Genomic DNA, 18,302 nt, shown 5'->3' on the forward strand with positions numbered 1-18,302 from the left:
AAATCTGCAACAAAAACACTGCATTTCCACAACATGGGGCCTTAGCATAAAAGTGTATATGTGACAAAACACATAGATAGAAATGGGTTGAAGGTTTTGGTCCATATTGGCTGGTACAGTGATCCAAACAGGTCAATGGCATCAGGCAAAGGACAAACTATCTTCCATGGAACAATCATTTGTGTTATAGCTGACTGCACTATCACCATTGAAGTACTAGTGACTAGTGGTTAAAAAACTGAAACACACATATTTCACCATCACTGCTAGAAAAGATCTGTTTTGATCAACCTTGGATTAATGCTAGGGATATACTGGGCAGAAAGCCAGTCCCTGAATCTTGTTGATCCTGGCATGATGCTTAAAAGCAGACAGTCAGGGGCAATTGGGCTGCTTTTTCTGAAGCTTCTTATGGGTATAAGCAATCCATAAGCAATCCATAAACATAGTCAGCTGTAGCTAATACAGATAAGATGCCTTTGATGAGATTGGTTGATAGTGATATGTGATCCAGAGCAGTATACTATCACCACCAGTACACACTTTATTCAGCTCACTAAAATGATCAATATATTGACTAATAAGGTTCTGTGTTTGCACCTTTGTAGATATTGATGAATGCGCTTTGAACAGGCTGCTGTGTGACAATGGACAATGTCGAAACACTCCTGGGAGCTTCTCCTGTACTTGCCTGAAAGGATATGTCTACAAGCCTGAGCTAAAAACTTGTGAAGGTAAAACCAATCCTGTACAATGTAATTGATAACCACTATATTGAGTAAGTAGGGTAGAATATTATAACATCAATAATAATACATATGGTGTTATTGTCCTCAAATTTATTTCAGACATTGACGAATGTGAGTCAAACCCCTGCATCAATGGTATATGCAAGAATATCCCGGGATCCTTTAATTGTGAATGTCCCTTTGGCAGCACATTGGATGAAACAAAGACAATTTGTGTTGGTAAGTATAGTATATAGTCAATGAAGTATGGTCATAGTGGTATTCCCATCTCAAACATTCATGGCTAATAGACAGGGATATGTTATTAATGTGAGATAGATGCAGACTGGGATTCATACCAGTCTTGATAATAGTCGCCCCTGACCACCGTTTTGTGCCTGCTAGGAATGGAAAGTGCTGACCTGTCTCCATACATATCTATGGGACTTCCAAAAATTTACTTTATATGGAAAGTTCATGAAGACTGGTGAAAATTGTAGCTAGATAATCAAGACACATACATTTCTTATAGAATTGGGTGCACTTTTCTGGAAAAGTGGTGATGCATCAGAAAAGTTAAGAATCACAAGTTTTTGCTCAAACCATTTTGTAGGAGAATGATGGATTCCCTGTTCTGAGAGATCAAACTGTTTCTTGTTTACTTCATGAGTGGACAAATATTTTTCAATGTTCACAATGGTTTTTCTTTAAGATACTGGAAAAAAACTATCAAGACTAGCATTTCTATGCCGGTCTTGAAATCCATTGCGCCATCAGAGGATGTACGTAATTGTGCTGAGGTGCACACCTTGTTATAAATTGATCACATGCAGCAGCAGTCCCTGCACGTACAATAAAAATCCATTATTCAAAGCATAGTGAGCATTTGGAATAGGAGTACAGGTGTTCATCCCCAACACCCACAAGGGTCAGTTGTTTCTGCGGGGGAACCATTTTGCCTACCAATATATTTTTGGGATGTAAAATCCACAACTCCATGCAGCTGTTGCCCTTAGTCAGATTCAAAACCAGGATATATATTAGAAATGTATTACTGTGGTGCACCAAAACAATGTCATGGTAGAAGAAAACATCAAAAACACACTAAGCAGTACTTACGTTTTTATGACTTTTTATTTGAAGAAAAATTGCTAGGATAGAACTACCGTATTTGTGTTAGAAGCCTAATGGTGAATTTTTGTTTGCTCCACAGAAACTCTAAAGGGTACCTGCTGGAAAGACATGATCAATGGAAGATGTGAAATAAACATAAATGGAGCCACTCTGAGGTCTCAGTGTTGTTCAACATTAGGTGTAGCATGGGGAAGTCCGTGTCAACCCTGTGACGTTGGTAATGGAACAAGCTTTTAATTAAAACTTTCAATTGCCCCTTGTTTTTTTTTTCTCTGAATCCCAGAATACTATATTTTGAATATATTAAGAATATTTCCATGTTATTCTAGAATTTCACATATGAATGTGCATTCTTTTTAACATAACCTTTTTTAAACAATAACTATATAAACGGGACTTTACAATCATCGCTTTCTTTCAACAGATCATGTCTGTGGTAAAGGTTTTGCAAGGACCAAAGGCAATGTTTGTCAAGGTAAAAGTCTAATTGTTTGTAGTTACCAACAATGGCGTTTAACATTATTGTAGCCCTATTTTTGTTTTCTCCCAATGTTTTTGCCTTTATTTAATTGGCTCCAAACTAAGGTGACCAAAACTTGGAAGAGCCAGCTCAATGGACAACTAGATACTTCCACTGACGCACGGAGAACACAGCTCTTCCCTGATGTCAGGTCTCCAAAGACCCTTGTTATGTACTTGAGAGAGTTCACTCCCCATGACCCAACAATTTGGCTTATGATTTTGTCTTATGTTCACCATGACAAACCTGAAAACGCCTTGGAATAAGCCTGCCAAAGTCAACACTCATAAAAAAGGGTGGTCCCTTCATTTTTTTGGACTCTTAATTAAAACTATACAAAAAGTGGAATTGTTAGCTATGTGTTAATGCCCCCTTCCAGATGAGAATTATGTAATCGTGCACACTGTCTGGAGCTCAATATCCATAACAGCAAGAAAGTAAAGCTTTTTGTTTGTGGCGTGCCTCTGCTTTAGCCTTCAGGACTTACATGTACTGTAGATGACTAGATAAATGATGAGTGCAACATTCACCAATGCAGATTATACCTTGGCTTCCCTTTATCGGGGCAAAGATTTGGCCCTGTCTCTAAATACCCTGACCAGGGCAGATTGGCTTGTCATTGCCCCACAGGCACTCCTCTGGGACATACATAGTCAGTCCTTAGACACACAGAAGTCTGCATTGTAGACACACCATTTATTTGTACAAAACACTTTAGTTCTCTTATTTGACCCAAGAAACATTAATGTTCAGAAACTAATTGTTCGAGTAGCAATTGAAACCAAATGTTTAATATCAGTTACATAATAGAACATATTTCTTCCATCAAGTTATTAACACTTGACATTTGTGAATTTCATGAGATTTATTTTAAACCATTGTGGTCTTGTATTTTATGTCAGAGAAGAAGGTATAAACATTTTTTTTGTTACATTGTGTCATTTTTATGCTAGGTTCACACCTGCGTTCAGCTTTCTTCTTCTTCAGGTTTCTTCTGTGGAACCCATAGACTATAATGGGGTCCACCAGGTTTCTGCCCAAAAATGGCAGAAAAATGTGTAAAAAAGCGCTGCTAGCGGGACTTTTCTCTCTGTATTTTTAAAGTGGAATTGGGAACATAATCCCCCAGAAGATACCCAGTGTAGGTGTGAATCTAACCTTAGCTGTTATATATAGGTTTTTCTTAGGTTACTATGTTGCTATTCTTATCACCCTGTACAGAAAAATGTACATATTGCTTCTACATTCCCTTCTGCTTGATATAATGGGCACATACACAGTCCATTCACATTAATGTGACCACCTGTCAAAATCCAGAATAACCACCTTTGGCAGAGCGGACCGTTGTGCGACGTGAAGGAAGAGAGGGGATGTTGTGATGATGTTCACTGGGATGTTGAGCCATGCTGACTCCAGTGCCGTGGCCAGCTGTGCTAGGTTACGCAGTTGAGCATCCATGGTGCGAACAACCTGATCGAGGTGGTCCCACAGATTCTTGATTGGGTTCATGTCCGGGGAATTTGCTGGCCAAGGCAGTACGGTAAACTCATCCTGGTGCTCCTCGAACCATGCACGTACATTGCGAGCTCTATGACATGTTGCATTGTCCTGCTGGTAGATGCCATCATCCTGAGGAAATACATTTCCCATGTAGGAATGAACATGGTCTGCAAGGATAGATACATACTTTTGTTGATCCATCCGGCCTTCCACAATGATGAGTGCACCCATATGGCTGATGACACATGCCTTCTACGATTGGTTATTTAACGTTGATGTCAAAAGTAAGCGGTGGACATATTTATATGACTGGACTGTGTATATTATATTGCATTTACAAATGTCTATGTTTGCATTATGTTTTATATCTTTAGATTTGCTTCCCTTTGATTTGAGATGTCAGCTTCCCTGGCTCACTGTAGTCATGGACCATTGGGAATTGTTCCACACCCTATTGTATGATAAATAGTGTTATTTGTGTTCTCTCCTAATGTAACATTCACTGTTTTGGTTGCAGATGTTAATGAATGTGAGGTATTTCCTGGAATATGCACCAATGCCAATTGCAGAAACACAATTGGATCCTTTGTCTGTGAATGCCCCCAAGGAATGAAGGTTGATGCTTCTGGACGAACATGCATTGGTATAATATCATGGATTTGATACATAATAGTCAGAGGAATGTTTATTTGCAACTGTTTCCAAATATTCCCCACTGAATTTTGCAGAACAGTGATATAATCCAAAATTGTTCTGTTACTGCTTTTATTGAAAGATTGCTGTTGTCACAATCCACTTTGCAATTCCAATGACTCACAGGTGGATTTGCAGATTGTTAAATCTTTTTTCAGGCTTTAGTATTATACAGGCAAGTAGGGAATTATGAATAAGATATTAGGATTGAGACTCTGTCTGCACATGGTTACAATGGTTTACCATTGTTCAAATTATTTATGCACATTAAACCAAAGTACCCCTCCTGGTTCATAGTAGGGGGGTCCTGTGTGGGTGACCTCTCCATGACAACCCTATACCCTATTGAGTTTATAAAAAGAGGAAAATCTTGGTGTGTAATAGAGATGAGCGAACACTAAAATGTCTGAGGTTCGAAATCCGATTCGAACAGCCGCACATTGTTCGACTGTTCGAACGGATTTCGAACCCCATTATAGTCTATAGGGGGAAATGCTTGTTTCAGGGGTAAGCAAAATTCGATAAAATTATACTTACCAAGTCCACGAGTGACGGTCGGGCTGGATTCTCCTTGAAGTCTTCTCCCAGCGCAGCGCCCCCGCGTCTTCTTCCGGCTGGAATTCACTGTGCCTAGGCATCGGGGCCTAGGCAGAGCCGACTGCGCATGCACAGTCAGCTCTGCCCGGCCGGACGCCTGAGTAGAGCCGACTGTGCATGCGAGGGCATGCCCGCGCATGCGCAGTCGGCTCTGCCTAGGCCGGATGCCTAGGCAGAGTGAATTCCAGCCGGAAGACGCAGCGGGGGCACTGCACGGACAAGACTTCTAAAGGTAAGAGAAGAACCAGCATTGGTTGGCAGAATGTATAGCATTCTGCCAATCAACGCTGGTTCTGCATCGAACCTTAAACTTCGAACAGCTAGTAGTGTTCGATCGAGTACGAGTATTTTGAATACTGTAGTATTCGATCGAACACCTACTCGATCGAACTACTCGCTCATCTCTAGTATGTAAGCCTTATTACTAGAGATGAGCAAATTTTTTAAAAATTCGATTCGGCCACTTCACCGAATTTTCGATTGAATTGGATTCGATCCAATTTAATTCATGGCGAATCACATTAAAAGAAAGCTATTATAGTGCCTGTATAGTGGTGTAGAACACTGTGCCTTGCAGTAACACACATGGGAAGTCTGGTGTGGTAGTGAAACAATACAGTGAGTCAGCATAACATGCACATGACAAGCTTCGCATGCACACCTCACTTATTTGGCCAGTTACGATGTTAGTGCCAGGTATAGGGAACTGTGCAGAGGCCCAAGATCCAAGGGCCCAAGATTATTGACAGTAAGCTATTTTGTTGCATTACAGAACAATTTGATGCATTTGGTAGTGCACTTATGATATAGGTAACAACCCCTATTGAAGCATGATTTACTACATGCTACATAAAATGTATTAATTCTAACAGCTTTTGGCTTTAGTAGGTCTCACTGTTGTCTCTTTTCTGAGAGATGCGACACAACAAAACTACTGATATTATGTAGTATCAAATAAGCCACATTGGAATTGTTCTTTAAGGATCATCCTGGGCCTATATAAACAAATACCTGGTGTTCTATTTAGATCGAACCTTGAGTTTCTAGGCTGATTATAACCTTGGGTCATGTAGTTGGAACCAGTACTTGAGTCGATCCACCTCTTCTCTCGTGGTCACTGGTATTTACCTACACTGTGGAGGCTGTAGAGTAGAACATTGTAATAGTAAAGAAAATGTAAAGCACCATGGAATTAATGGTTCTATATAAATAAACAATAATAATAATAGTAAAGTCAGCCCTTATAGTAAAGGTCACTATTTGTGAACATGCAGAGGAGAGAAGAGGCAGACCAACTCAAGCAGTGGGTGCTAGTTCAGTTAAGGTTGTAATCCTGCTTGTAAGTGTTTAAAAAGTCCCTGGATAATTCATTTAATTGTAGCAATTCAATAATGGTCATAATAGAAAGCAAATCCTATATTTTCTATTAGAATATTTTTGAGCTAGTGGCTTGTTTTTCTCTATTAAAATGTGTAATGTTCACAGAGTTGTCCATTTCTCATAATGGGTTAAAATATCAGACTGTACCCCGGCAATCTCTGTATCCTGACCTTCAGCAATGGCGTTTTAAAACAAACATGTGACTGCTGCATCCAGTCACTAATGTCTATGGTAAAAATGTCATCACTGGAGGCCAGGATGTAGGGACCGGTAAGGGAGTCGGGGGATAGTCACTGGTAAGGTGAGAATGAATTATTTTGTTATTTTGCATCAATCAGAAATATAGAGGCTGGACAGCCCTTTAAGTTCTACCCCCATTTTATTCTGGAACAGCTTTTAGCCCTTTATTTTTACTTAGAGAATACTCAATGACATCAAATCACACTGAGAACAGAAAGGAATGGAAATGTCAGACCAATTATTTAACTTTCTTTTATTGTTTATCTCAGACATTCGTGTGGAGACCTGCTACCTAAAACACGAGGAGGAGGAGTGTTCTGCCCCTATTTCTGGTCGCCATAGGATGGATGCCTGCTGCTGCTCTGTTGGGGCTGCATGGGGGCCTGACTGTGAAGAATGTCCACCAAAGGGATCACCAGAGTTTGAGATCATTTGCCCCAGAGGTCCTGGTTTTGCCTCTAAAGAGATTACGCCAGGAAAAACATTTTCCAAAGGTAAAAACCAACTATAAATATTCTATCTTTTGTTAAAGGATAAACTTCAGATAAAAAGTCTCCTATCCATTAAAATAGGGATCAATTGCACTCATGCCATACTGGTAGTAGGGACTCCCTTCATGTGTTATTACCGGGTATTGATGTTTTATACAAGTTCACATAACTGCTGGCTTTAGCATTGCTATGTGCATGTACAAAGCATAACCACCTTGCAGTAGCATCAAGAATTATTGGGAGAACCTGGTTTTGGTGGCACAGCCATGCTGCCAACTGTAAATGTATGAAAAATAATGTTGTTTTTTTTTTTGTTTTTTTTTTTTTTTTTATCTTTCATCATTTTCCCTCTTTTTATCTAAACTTTGTGTTATGATGTCCCTCCATAATAAGCAGAACTCCCTATAACTATGTTAATTTAATGATGGAGATACTTTTATGATTTGCTTTCCCTATATGGGCTGCAGGAAAGGTAAGCTTTTCTGGATCTGCAGTAGAAAGGATCTTTCCATATCATAAAGTGATGCCAAATCGTTATCGCTTGTGATCATTGATGTCTAAATTCCAGGATCTCCACAATTCAAGTATTTAACAATATATTCTTATTTTTCTTTGCCTTTAAGACATCAATGAATGTAAAATGATACCAAGTCTTTGCAAATATGGTAAATGCAGAAATACTATTGGCAGCTTCAAGTGCCGGTGTGACAGTGGATTTGCCCTGGATGCTGAGGAAAGAAACTGTACAGGTAAATGTTAATTTCTATAACATCATGGCTCTTCAGTGCTATAGAGGAGATACCTAACCACTCTTGCATTTGCAGATATTGATGAATGCAGAATATCCCCGGATGTTTGCGGACCAGGAAACTGCATTAACACTCCAGGAGACTTTGAGTGTGACTGCTTTGAAGGCTATGAGAGTGGATTCATGATGATGAAAAACTGTATGGGTGAGTGAAGCTCATGTGCCGTGTCACACTCAGTGACAGATACTGTATATCTTCTCTGTTTTGTTATATCTATAAATATATCTATATCCTGTATCAAATCTGAGGCTTGAAGTCATTAAAATCAACTTTTTTTGATATTCCAGATATTGATGAGTGTGAAAGGAACCCCCTCTTATGTCGTGGTGGCATCTGCTTGAATACAGAGGGAAGTTTTAAGTGTGAATGCCCTCCTGGACATGAAGTGGCCCCTGATGGTTCTGCTTGCCTAGGTACGATGGACAAATAGTAGCAGCCTCAAGACTGTAGTCGTAATCTTTACCAAACAATATTTTTAGTTCTCATACCAGTCTCTCTTCTAAGTATAAAATAATAATAATAATATGTCATAATCCATGCACCAGTGATGGCGGTGGCAGTACCTTCTGTGAAATCCATAGGTTAATATGTCTCAACAACCCTTCAGTTCTTTGTGAATTGACACTCAAATGGATCTGGTGTTGCTCCAGTTTTATTGTATTTGGCTGCCGCCTTGTAAGCACAAGCATTATAATGTGCATAAAGAACTCCATAAAGAGTATAGGATTATTACAGTTATTACCATCCTAGAGAAAGGGTTTGTCAGTGTGTTCACTGCTGTGTTATTTCCATATTTAATGGTAGATTACAAATTCTACATTTTCATGAAATATTATACATAACATGACTTGAAAGTTTTTCAGATTTTTTTGGTAGGCTGGAATTCAATAGTCATAGAGCCTGTGGCTGTGTAATAAATAGTCTGTACTGTAGATGGTATTTAGGATAAGGGGATGTAATTGAGCTCAGCTTACCTTCTACATTGCTGCCCCAGGACCCTTAGTTGTGTTACAGTAATTTATACATTTATAACAGGCACATAATAAAAATAAAAGCCTTGACTTTCCATTGAGAATAATATGATAAGTCTTAGATGCTTCAACATGTAGTTATCAATTCCAGGCATCTATGATGTTTGGTCTATCCTTGATCCTTATGGCAAGTTTCCATCTTTTCTCTAGATATCAACGAGTGTGGACTCAGCACTGATCTGTGCAGAAATGGTCGCTGTATAAATCTGATTGGGAGATACCAGTGTGCGTGTGATCCAGGATACCAACCATCTCTGGATAAACTCTCCTGTGTTGGTAAGTGTTGTTTTTTTCTTGGTTAATCTGATTTATATATATTGTAGTAATACAGTCTAAAATTGCTAATTTATAGTTTACTCTTTACTTTTTATTTTAACTTTGAATTAAATATCACTGTTAATGTACACGTACTCTCATGTATTCTGCCTTCATATATCTCCTGAATTGGAAAAAAAATCATGGCTTAGGTTGCTGAAATAACATAGGTAGTTTCCCTTAAAAGCATTGCTTCTAGAGGGGCAAACACAAAAAATGCAGCAATATTCTGCTAAAGCACCAAAATATTACTGCTATATTTATTATATGTAGTTATGAAAATAATATCGTCAGCTAACACTTGAACTACAAGTTGAACTACACGTCCTCTAAATTTATATAGGGGTTAGGTCTAGAGAGAAGTCTTTGTAGTGTCCCATCTAAGAAGGTTTCCTTGCTGCTGTCAGATGGACTCTTCCAATTTGTTCAATGTATTATCTAAGAATCTAATTTTCAGACTCTAATATAATGACAATAATTTACTTAGTGTTTTAATAGAGTGATGCACATTGGCAAGTGTATGTTTTTTGTTGCGTTGCTTTAAGAAGCAGGAATAGATCATGGATTATACTTTGCGGGGGCTGATCTCCTTTGTGTTATCCCACCCTTTGGAGAATCCATAGTATGCCCCTGTGTAGTAGTGAATAACCGTGTAACATGGCGCTATATGGACCTGCAAAGACTTCCTGTCCTGCCATATAGGATATCCCATGTACATGAGGCCTAACTGTGACGTCTTTGTTATTTTCTTGACTGCACTTCTGTTATACGCTTGAACATTTGGCTGAGTTTTTCTTATGCTTCCAATGCCTATTTTTTTTCAGATATTGATGAGTGTGAACATTACAATGGTGGATGCGACTCAAACTGTACCAACTCTGTAGGAAGTTATGAGTGTAGCTGCTTGGAAGGGTATGCTTTAATGCCAGATGAAAGAACCTGTACTGGTAAGTGTTTTGCTTATTCTCAGGTACTTCTAAATTTGACTGGTAGGGTTAAAACATTAGGACCAACCACTGACCATGATCAGGTTCCTCTTTTTTACAGATCCAAGCCTAAAATTTAGACTTTGTATGTAAAGAGTTATTGTTACATTGTCCTCTAAACCTAACATAAAATATATAGTACATACAGGTGTTACCCTTTTTAACTAAAAATTGAGAACATATTGCATTGTGATAAGTCAAGGCAAAATCCATTGAAAAAAACTGAGAAAAGTCAAAGTGAAGATGGTTGCAACTGTTCACTTGACTCTAAGCTGTGAAGTTAAAAATGTTACATCATTAATGGAATGAACATGAGAAATTCTTAAAGGTGTATTCTTACTTAAACCACTTACTGACCCACATTAGTGCGAGGTGAAGCCGCTAAGTTTTCTGCCAAGATCAAGTCATCCACATAATAATCTATTTACAAGAACATAGATTTATTGTGTGAATAGTGACGGCCGTTTTCTATATTTGGAATGGAATGTCGACATTAGTAGAACAAAAAAGGGCACAAGTGACTTCTAAGTCTAACTGCACAAAGGAGAGGGCGACATTTCTGTATCCTGATATTACAGCTTGTTATGCAGGATGCAAAAGATGGATAACTAAGAGCTCGTTCACACGTGAGCCCAGGGGAGGTTTTTGACAGCGGATTTCGCGTCAAAAACCTCCCCTTACAACGGTGGTCTATGCAGACCGCCAGGCTTCTTTTTTCCACTAGTGGCGGGCTGCTGCTAGTGGAGAAAAGAAGCGACCTGCCCCATCTTCAGGCAGAAGCCGCGCGGCTCAAGCCCCCGGCAGCACCCTCCTATGTTGGCTCATTCATTTGAGCCGACAGCGGAGGGGAAAGCTGTGACCGCGATGGTCGCGGCAGGTGGGTTTTGACCAGAGAGAGACGCGGCTCGCCGCGTCTCTCTCGGTGTCAAAACCCGCGCGGGCAGTTCACGTGTGAACTAGCCCTTAGACTATTATATAGAACATAGTAAGAACTTGAGGTGTCCCTTTCTGTCAGATTGTTAGATGCTGACTCAATGGTCACCTGCTGTAGTCAGAGGTTCCTGGAGCTACATTGATGATGTACCCTACTACTGCATGTGACTACTGTGGCCAGTTGTTGCCTGCAAACATTAACTGATGTTAATACATTAATATCAGTTAGTGTCTGTTAATATCCATTATGATAAGCATCCGTTTTCTTTTTGTTCAGAACGGATATCCCATGGTAGTATGAATGCCCCCTAACTTGATACCGATAGCTCACTGTCGCATATCTTATCACAGAACACAACAAAGTCATTATAAATACATTGAAGCAGTTGAGATAAGATTCTGTGCCACATATTAAAATATTAAGTGTCAAAGTAACCTTTGTAGATTCTTACAACAGCAAACTTCTGATATGGTCACATGTTAATGATACTTATTGGTGACACCGAGTCACTACGTGGCCTTACAAGATACCATTGCTTATAAACTACAGATAGCAGTTAATTGGCATGTAAGATGTAAAGAGAAATCTTAGCTTTCTTTATGACTGAAATATGACATTTCATCTTTTCATTTTGTTTCTAAATAGATATTGATGAGTGTGAATCTAATCCAAATATCTGCGATGGAGGCCAGTGCACGAACATACCTGGAGAGTACCGCTGCCTTTGCTATGATGGTTACATGGCTTCTATCGATATGAAAACTTGTCTTGGTTAGTCCCAGTTTTATATGTAACATTTCCTAGTCTGAGATGCATGGTCGAATATCCAGCTGCTATAAGGCTACAAAATCCGCCATTTGTAGCATCATGTCTTTGTAGATATCCGACCATAAAGCAGTGAAAGAAGCGTCATGCAAAACAGTTTTATTTTATAGTAATCCCATTTGTTACCAATTTAGGAATGAAGCTTTTATTGTAAAAGATATTCTCCATACTGGATGCCAATTCTGCAATTAGCTGATCAGGGATGTTATTAGGACACATTCCATTAAACAGCACGTATCCCACATGCAGCGTTTTCTCAGCCTCTAGTACATCTATCCCAAGGGTTATATCTAATGGCTCGAAGGAATGCCTATTAAATGTCATTTATTTCTATATATCTCCCGTTAGTTTAGCTTTTAAAGGAACACTAGACATAGAAAATTCATGAAACAAAAAAAAATAGATCTTGCTACCATTATCTCTTTCTTTTGTCTGATGTTACAATTACAACTGAATTTTTTTTTTAAAAAAAAAGATAACTTTTATTCCAAGAGCCATGCCCTCTCTCCTCCTAACTATTCAATGTCTGTCTATAAGACAATTGCCTGGAGCTGGAGCCTCCCATGTCTGCCCTGTTTGTAGTAGGACAAATAGACTTTAAGGCTAAGGCCTCACGTAACAAGTCATAGACAAAAAATGCTATGGAAAAACTGCGGCAGAAAGGTATTGTGTTTTTTCCCACAGTGCTTTTCACAGAAAGTCCGCAGAGTTTTCCTGTGGGTATTTTTCTACAATGTTTGGATGGAATTTGCAGGGATAAAAATTAGGCCTGGTTCACATTTGCGCATGGGTTTCCGATCAGGGGTCCCCAAGCGGACCGCATAAAAAAGCAGTTACCTAAGGAAATCTGTGGACCCCATATACTATAATGGGGTTTTCACATGAAAAATGTGGAGAGAAAAGTCCTTCTTACAGAACTTTTCTCTCCACATTTTTCATGCAGGGAAGGGAACAGAATATCTGAAACGCAGATGTGAAGCGGGACTGATATTGACACATACATTTATTTATTTTTTTAGTTATTCATTTTTAATAAAGGGCCGAGTTTGACAAAATATTTTTTGGCACAATAACTTCACCAATAAAGTACTGTATACATTCCTTCTTAATCTAGAAAATAAAATTACGAAAAACTTAGAACATTGAGGTGAAAGCTGTAGTCTGATACAACCAAGGAGGAGACTAGACCAGAGAATTCTATTATTAAGACTGCGCCCCTACTTATGGTGCCAGAAATGAATACACAAACAGCTGGGTTATGAAACATATGTTTTTATATATCGTTGGATTTATATGAAGAGTATAACATAAGAAGTACTCTGCAGCCTATATACATATAGACATATAATAAGGACATGAGGATTTGATAAAATTGACACATATGATGAAACTATGGAGTAACATTGCAGTTATTTAGCTGAGTGTTGTTCTAATACTAGTAGGGTTGGCTAGCAGTCAAATAGTTAAATAGCGCTACAATGATCTCAGAGATCTATCATTCACAGGTTTACTTGAAATCCCCTGGCCGTGTCATCTAATCTGCTTGGACGCCTGTTCAGTGTGTACAGATGTTGACTACATATGAAGTTGTTCTTACTCTACATGACAAGTGCATTTTGTTTCAGATGTTGATGAGTGTGAACTCCATTTAAACATCTGTCTGAGCGGAAGCTGCGAGAACACCAAAGGCTCCTTCATCTGTCACTGTGATCCTGGTTACTCTGGCAAGAAAGGAGTCACCGGATGTACAGGTAAGAGCGGTATACCGTTCATTCAACGTCAAACTTATTTTCTGCATTGCATCGGAGCAGTCATCCAGTGGTTATGTTACTCTAGGCTTGTTTGATGCTATAATATATGTGAAAACAAGACCTAGTTAGCCAGTATTCATGTAGCATTTTGCTGTTAATGTGTTATCCAAATTATGTATATGTAAGCATTATAGGTGCGATATAATGTGCCACTAGCACTCTATGCTTGGTAACTCATTACTTACAGCAATATATGAACTCTAGTACAATAAGAAACTATAGTCTTTGCTCAACCAGTCAGATGCCATGTGATGCTGTTGGGAGGACCTAATACATATAGTAGATGGTTGGCTAGTCGCAACAAAATTGTCAGAATCAGCTGACATTAATATAAGCTTAAGTGGCTAAAGATTTTGTCTAAAGCATTCTTAACTTTTGATACCCAGTATGCTATAAGTGCCTGCTAAACTTATGGATAAGACCATTAGCATTGATAATAAAACAGTTTATCATAAATTATTTCAATTTTTTTATGTTAACATTGAAAAATTTTGGATACAATGTATAGTTGCCTGAAAATAGCTGTTGTAGAGCTGGAAAGCACAGCAGGTCTGAATTATGTCCAAGAACAATGAAAATAGATTCAGGTTTCTTGAATAACAAACTGAAGGAAGTGAACTTACAATATATTGAAAAGGGTTTGGAGGACAAGTTATGTATAGGTGGAAAAACAGTGACTTTCCTGTTTAGAATCTAAGATTGATGTAGAGCTTGAAGTTTGAATACAGTTTGGTGCCTCCAATTTCAGCAAGAGTGGGGCAGCCCCAGCACATCGGATGTACTATAGGGGGGCATTCACACAGAGTAAAGTGGTGCTATTCTGGCACGATAACTCGTGGGAAAAAGGACTCCCATTGACTTCAATGGGTTCCGTTTTCCTCGCGGAACACATTGAAATAAATTGGAGGCTTTTTAATCCATTGATTTCAATGTGTTCCACGCAGTAAATGGAACCCATTGAAGTCAATGGGAGTGTTTTTTATCAGCACTGATTCTGCCGCAAGTTATCGTGCCAGAATCAGCGCCACTTTACTCTGTGTGAATGCCCCCTGATTTATGTCAGAAAACTGGCAATTCTGCCGCATTGGACCACTTGAGATATACCAGATTTATTAACATGCCCAAGCCTCTTAATAATTCCAATGTGTCTTGTGACAGCAGGAAAATGGATTTAGACTGGTGTGGGAAATGTCAATCTTAATAAATTCCCCCATTGATGAAAGACACTGGACAAAATACTGACAGGCAAATAAGGCCTAAATCGCTATTGTGGGAAAACTACTTTGAGTTAATTAGACTACTAATTATTAAGTAATTAAACCATCTGGTTTAACTATGAGTGGGCAAAGAAATACAAAGTGAGTTAGCAGAAATCTGGGTAAGTTAGAAATGTGCCCAGGAGCTCTGTAGTCATTGTCCTTTGGGCTTCATTAGTTTTAGCCTAAATATTTCGGCTCCCCTGTCATTGTAGATTGTTTCCATGTTCACAAATAAACATGTTTTATTTTCCTAATCACTCGGTTTCGGCATCCACCCACTATCATGCAGCACATTCCCAACCCACACACACGTTTTTCTCCTTCTAAGTAGAATTTAGAGCAGAGTTCAGAAAAAAAAAAGTTTTGCTGTTACCTCTGTAACAGATGGAATACTTGTAGTAATGAGAACATGAGATCCCTATGGAAAAATATAAAGTATGACAAAGCCATATAGCCTTGGCAATTGCTACTTAGCGATTTAATAATTCACCGCCAATTACACGCTCCATTAGAGTGTTTAACAATAGCTGGAATGTAAATGTGGAGAAGTAAAATGAGCTATGGAGTTCCTTTTATAGAAGAATGCTCTGCAATTTACCAATAAAAACTAATTATTGGCTATTGTAATTAACCAGTACAACTAGTAATAGTAAAGACAACTATTAATATTACGTTATTCTGAACACTAGCATACGAGTGTTTTCTGATACCCGGGGGAGCTGATGGAAGTGTTCATTCCCCACACTTGTCCTGCAAATTCAATGACTTTAGTGAAAAACAGATATGTAACAGATGTTTTGTTAATGCTAAACATCAGAAAAATGGGTGACAATGGCTAAATACATATGGTCCATTTTTTAATGGACTGTTTTATTGGACATGTCCTATTTTTGTCCATGTTCATAGATGGACAGATCAATACAAGCCAATGGGTAAATTTTTAAAGTCTGTCAAAATGGATTTGCATCCTTTTGACAGCATGAAATCCAACAGATACCAAGGTTCACTCAATTAATATTCACACTAATTAAAGGCATACCACCAAATGGAATAAATCTGAATAAATATAAAACTTAACTTTTAATAAATATAAGTTAAAAAGACGACAAGTAATAATGAAGTGCAGGGAAAGGGAACAAGTGGACCAGTATGTATTATAAATGTTACACAGGCACGGCGGCCTCCAAGAAAATCAACCGTTTCAACTCACCAGTCTGATGATGTTGTGAAAAAATGGAGGTCGCCCATAAATAAATAAACTGGACCACTCAACAAGATTTGACCCAATAAACGGAGGCCATGCATAAATCCAAATAAAGGGAGGTATATCAGATGAAAGGTCAGAAGGGAAGGGTAGACAGTGGGTATTTCTGTCAAATCCCTATATACCTAACTCAGAACCAATACACTAGTGATAACTGGTCTGACCGGAATCTCACCCTAAACCTATGGCCACCCTATGGGAAAAAACCTAATAATGCACTCAGATATAGTGAGATAAAATAATATGAGCATGCCACCCGACATGCATGTTTTGTCAGGGTGAAAGTTAAACAAACCAACCTTGACTCATCAGGGGTTACCGGTGCTCAACCATACCAGCCTTATATAGGCACACAAATGAAGGGGTTAACACTGAGCCATACACCATACATACTCACTCATACATAATGCAGACAAATATCCCATTAGCTCATGGGATTGGAGAGAGTGAGAGAAAGGTGAATCCTAACTATAAGTTTATAGGATAAATGGTCCCCTGGAGTGCCAGTCATAGACCAATGAAGCTCAGACCTCAGGTAGAGGGCGACCCCACACTAACTGCCGCATCTAAATAGCCTGGAAAGCGCGCTTCGGATCGTAACGAAGCGCATGCGCATAGATGCCGACACGGATTCAAACACCACTGCTTACTTGTCGTCTTTTTAACTTATACTTATTAAAAGTTAAGTTTTATATTTAATCCTTGTGACAGCCATTAAAAAGGATGAATGGGTTAGGTCAAAGAAAAAAAAAAACTAGACAAGTCAAGTTCATATGTTTTTTAATAAACAGTTATAAACAGATGACAGATTGATGTAAAATAGACATTAAAAACGGACAGATGGCCAAAAAAAATAAAACTAAAATAAATATGAAATAAATATATGATAATATGGTAAAAATTAACTGACACACTGATAGAAACAGATGTTAAAAACTGACAGTTTCATCAATTTTTAAGTGTCGATTTTTCCACTCTTTTGTGCATACATATTAGATGAAAGTCAGCTGAAATGTCCAGATTCTACCAATTCTGTCACTCACTATTATGAACCAGGTTTTCCTAAGGTATACACACATCCCCTATCCACAGGAGAAAAGATAAGTATCTGATTATTAGTGATTCGTTCACTGAGATCCCCATCAGTCAGTAAAACGGGGACCCACAATTTTCCCTAAGTGACCACACATATGCACCAAAACTCCATTAACATGGAGCACTTAGAGGAACTTGCAGGTTCCCATTCACATAATTGCTTGGGATCAGTGGCGTAACAAGTGTCTTGTGGGCTCGATGCAAACTTTCATCCGGGGGCCCTCCCCTATCTCAGCGCTCCATCTCCTCAGACCCCAGAGTACTATAATCGGAGGCATAGGGAAGGTGAATAAAAATAACAATCTGTAATACTCATCTTACCTGGGCACCCTGGCTCCAGCTGTCTTCAGCATCTTCAGCCATCTTCCTGACATCCCTGCTGAGGCCTGTGATTGGTTCTCAGCAATCACGTGGGGGCGCACTGACGTCATTACCCTGCTGCACCCCATATGACAGCTGGGGCCAAATCACAGGCCTCAGTCACGAGACGGAAGAGCGCCAGAGAGGACGCTGAGCCCAGGAGAGGTGAGTATAACTATTTATTATTTTAAGTCACCTCCCCTGGGCTAGTATGTATAGCGGTCGGGGAACCAGGCTTTCCCCAACTGCTGTTGGGCCTGGTCGCGGTCACACTCCCCGTGACCATGATCATTACGTCCCTGCTTGGAATTCCATCAAGTTGACACTTAT

General features: G+C 39.0%; 1 protein-coding gene across 1 annotated transcript in view; it reads left to right on the plus strand.

Annotated features, from left to right (window-relative positions):
* The window catches only part of FBN1 (fibrillin 1), a 158,363-nt gene that overhangs the window by 99,104 nt on the left and 40,957 nt on the right, over positions 1-18,302 (plus strand). The window contains exons 20-32 of the mRNA XM_075273441.1: positions 609-734; positions 849-968; positions 1,942-2,079; positions 2,287-2,337; positions 4,400-4,525; positions 7,062-7,286; positions 7,907-8,032; positions 8,108-8,236; positions 8,380-8,505; positions 9,274-9,399; positions 10,263-10,385; positions 12,004-12,129; positions 13,809-13,934. Coding sequence (XP_075129542.1) covers positions 609-734; positions 849-968; positions 1,942-2,079; positions 2,287-2,337; positions 4,400-4,525; positions 7,062-7,286; positions 7,907-8,032; positions 8,108-8,236; positions 8,380-8,505; positions 9,274-9,399; positions 10,263-10,385; positions 12,004-12,129; positions 13,809-13,934 — 1,668 coding nt within the window. The remainder of the gene's footprint in view (positions 1-608; positions 735-848; positions 969-1,941; positions 2,080-2,286; positions 2,338-4,399; positions 4,526-7,061; positions 7,287-7,906; positions 8,033-8,107; positions 8,237-8,379; positions 8,506-9,273; positions 9,400-10,262; positions 10,386-12,003; positions 12,130-13,808; positions 13,935-18,302) is intronic.

This window comes from Leptodactylus fuscus, chromosome 5, assembly GCF_031893055.1.
Source record: "Leptodactylus fuscus isolate aLepFus1 chromosome 5, aLepFus1.hap2, whole genome shotgun sequence".
In the NCBI taxonomy this organism is placed as follows: domain Eukaryota; kingdom Metazoa; phylum Chordata; class Amphibia; order Anura; family Leptodactylidae; genus Leptodactylus; species Leptodactylus fuscus.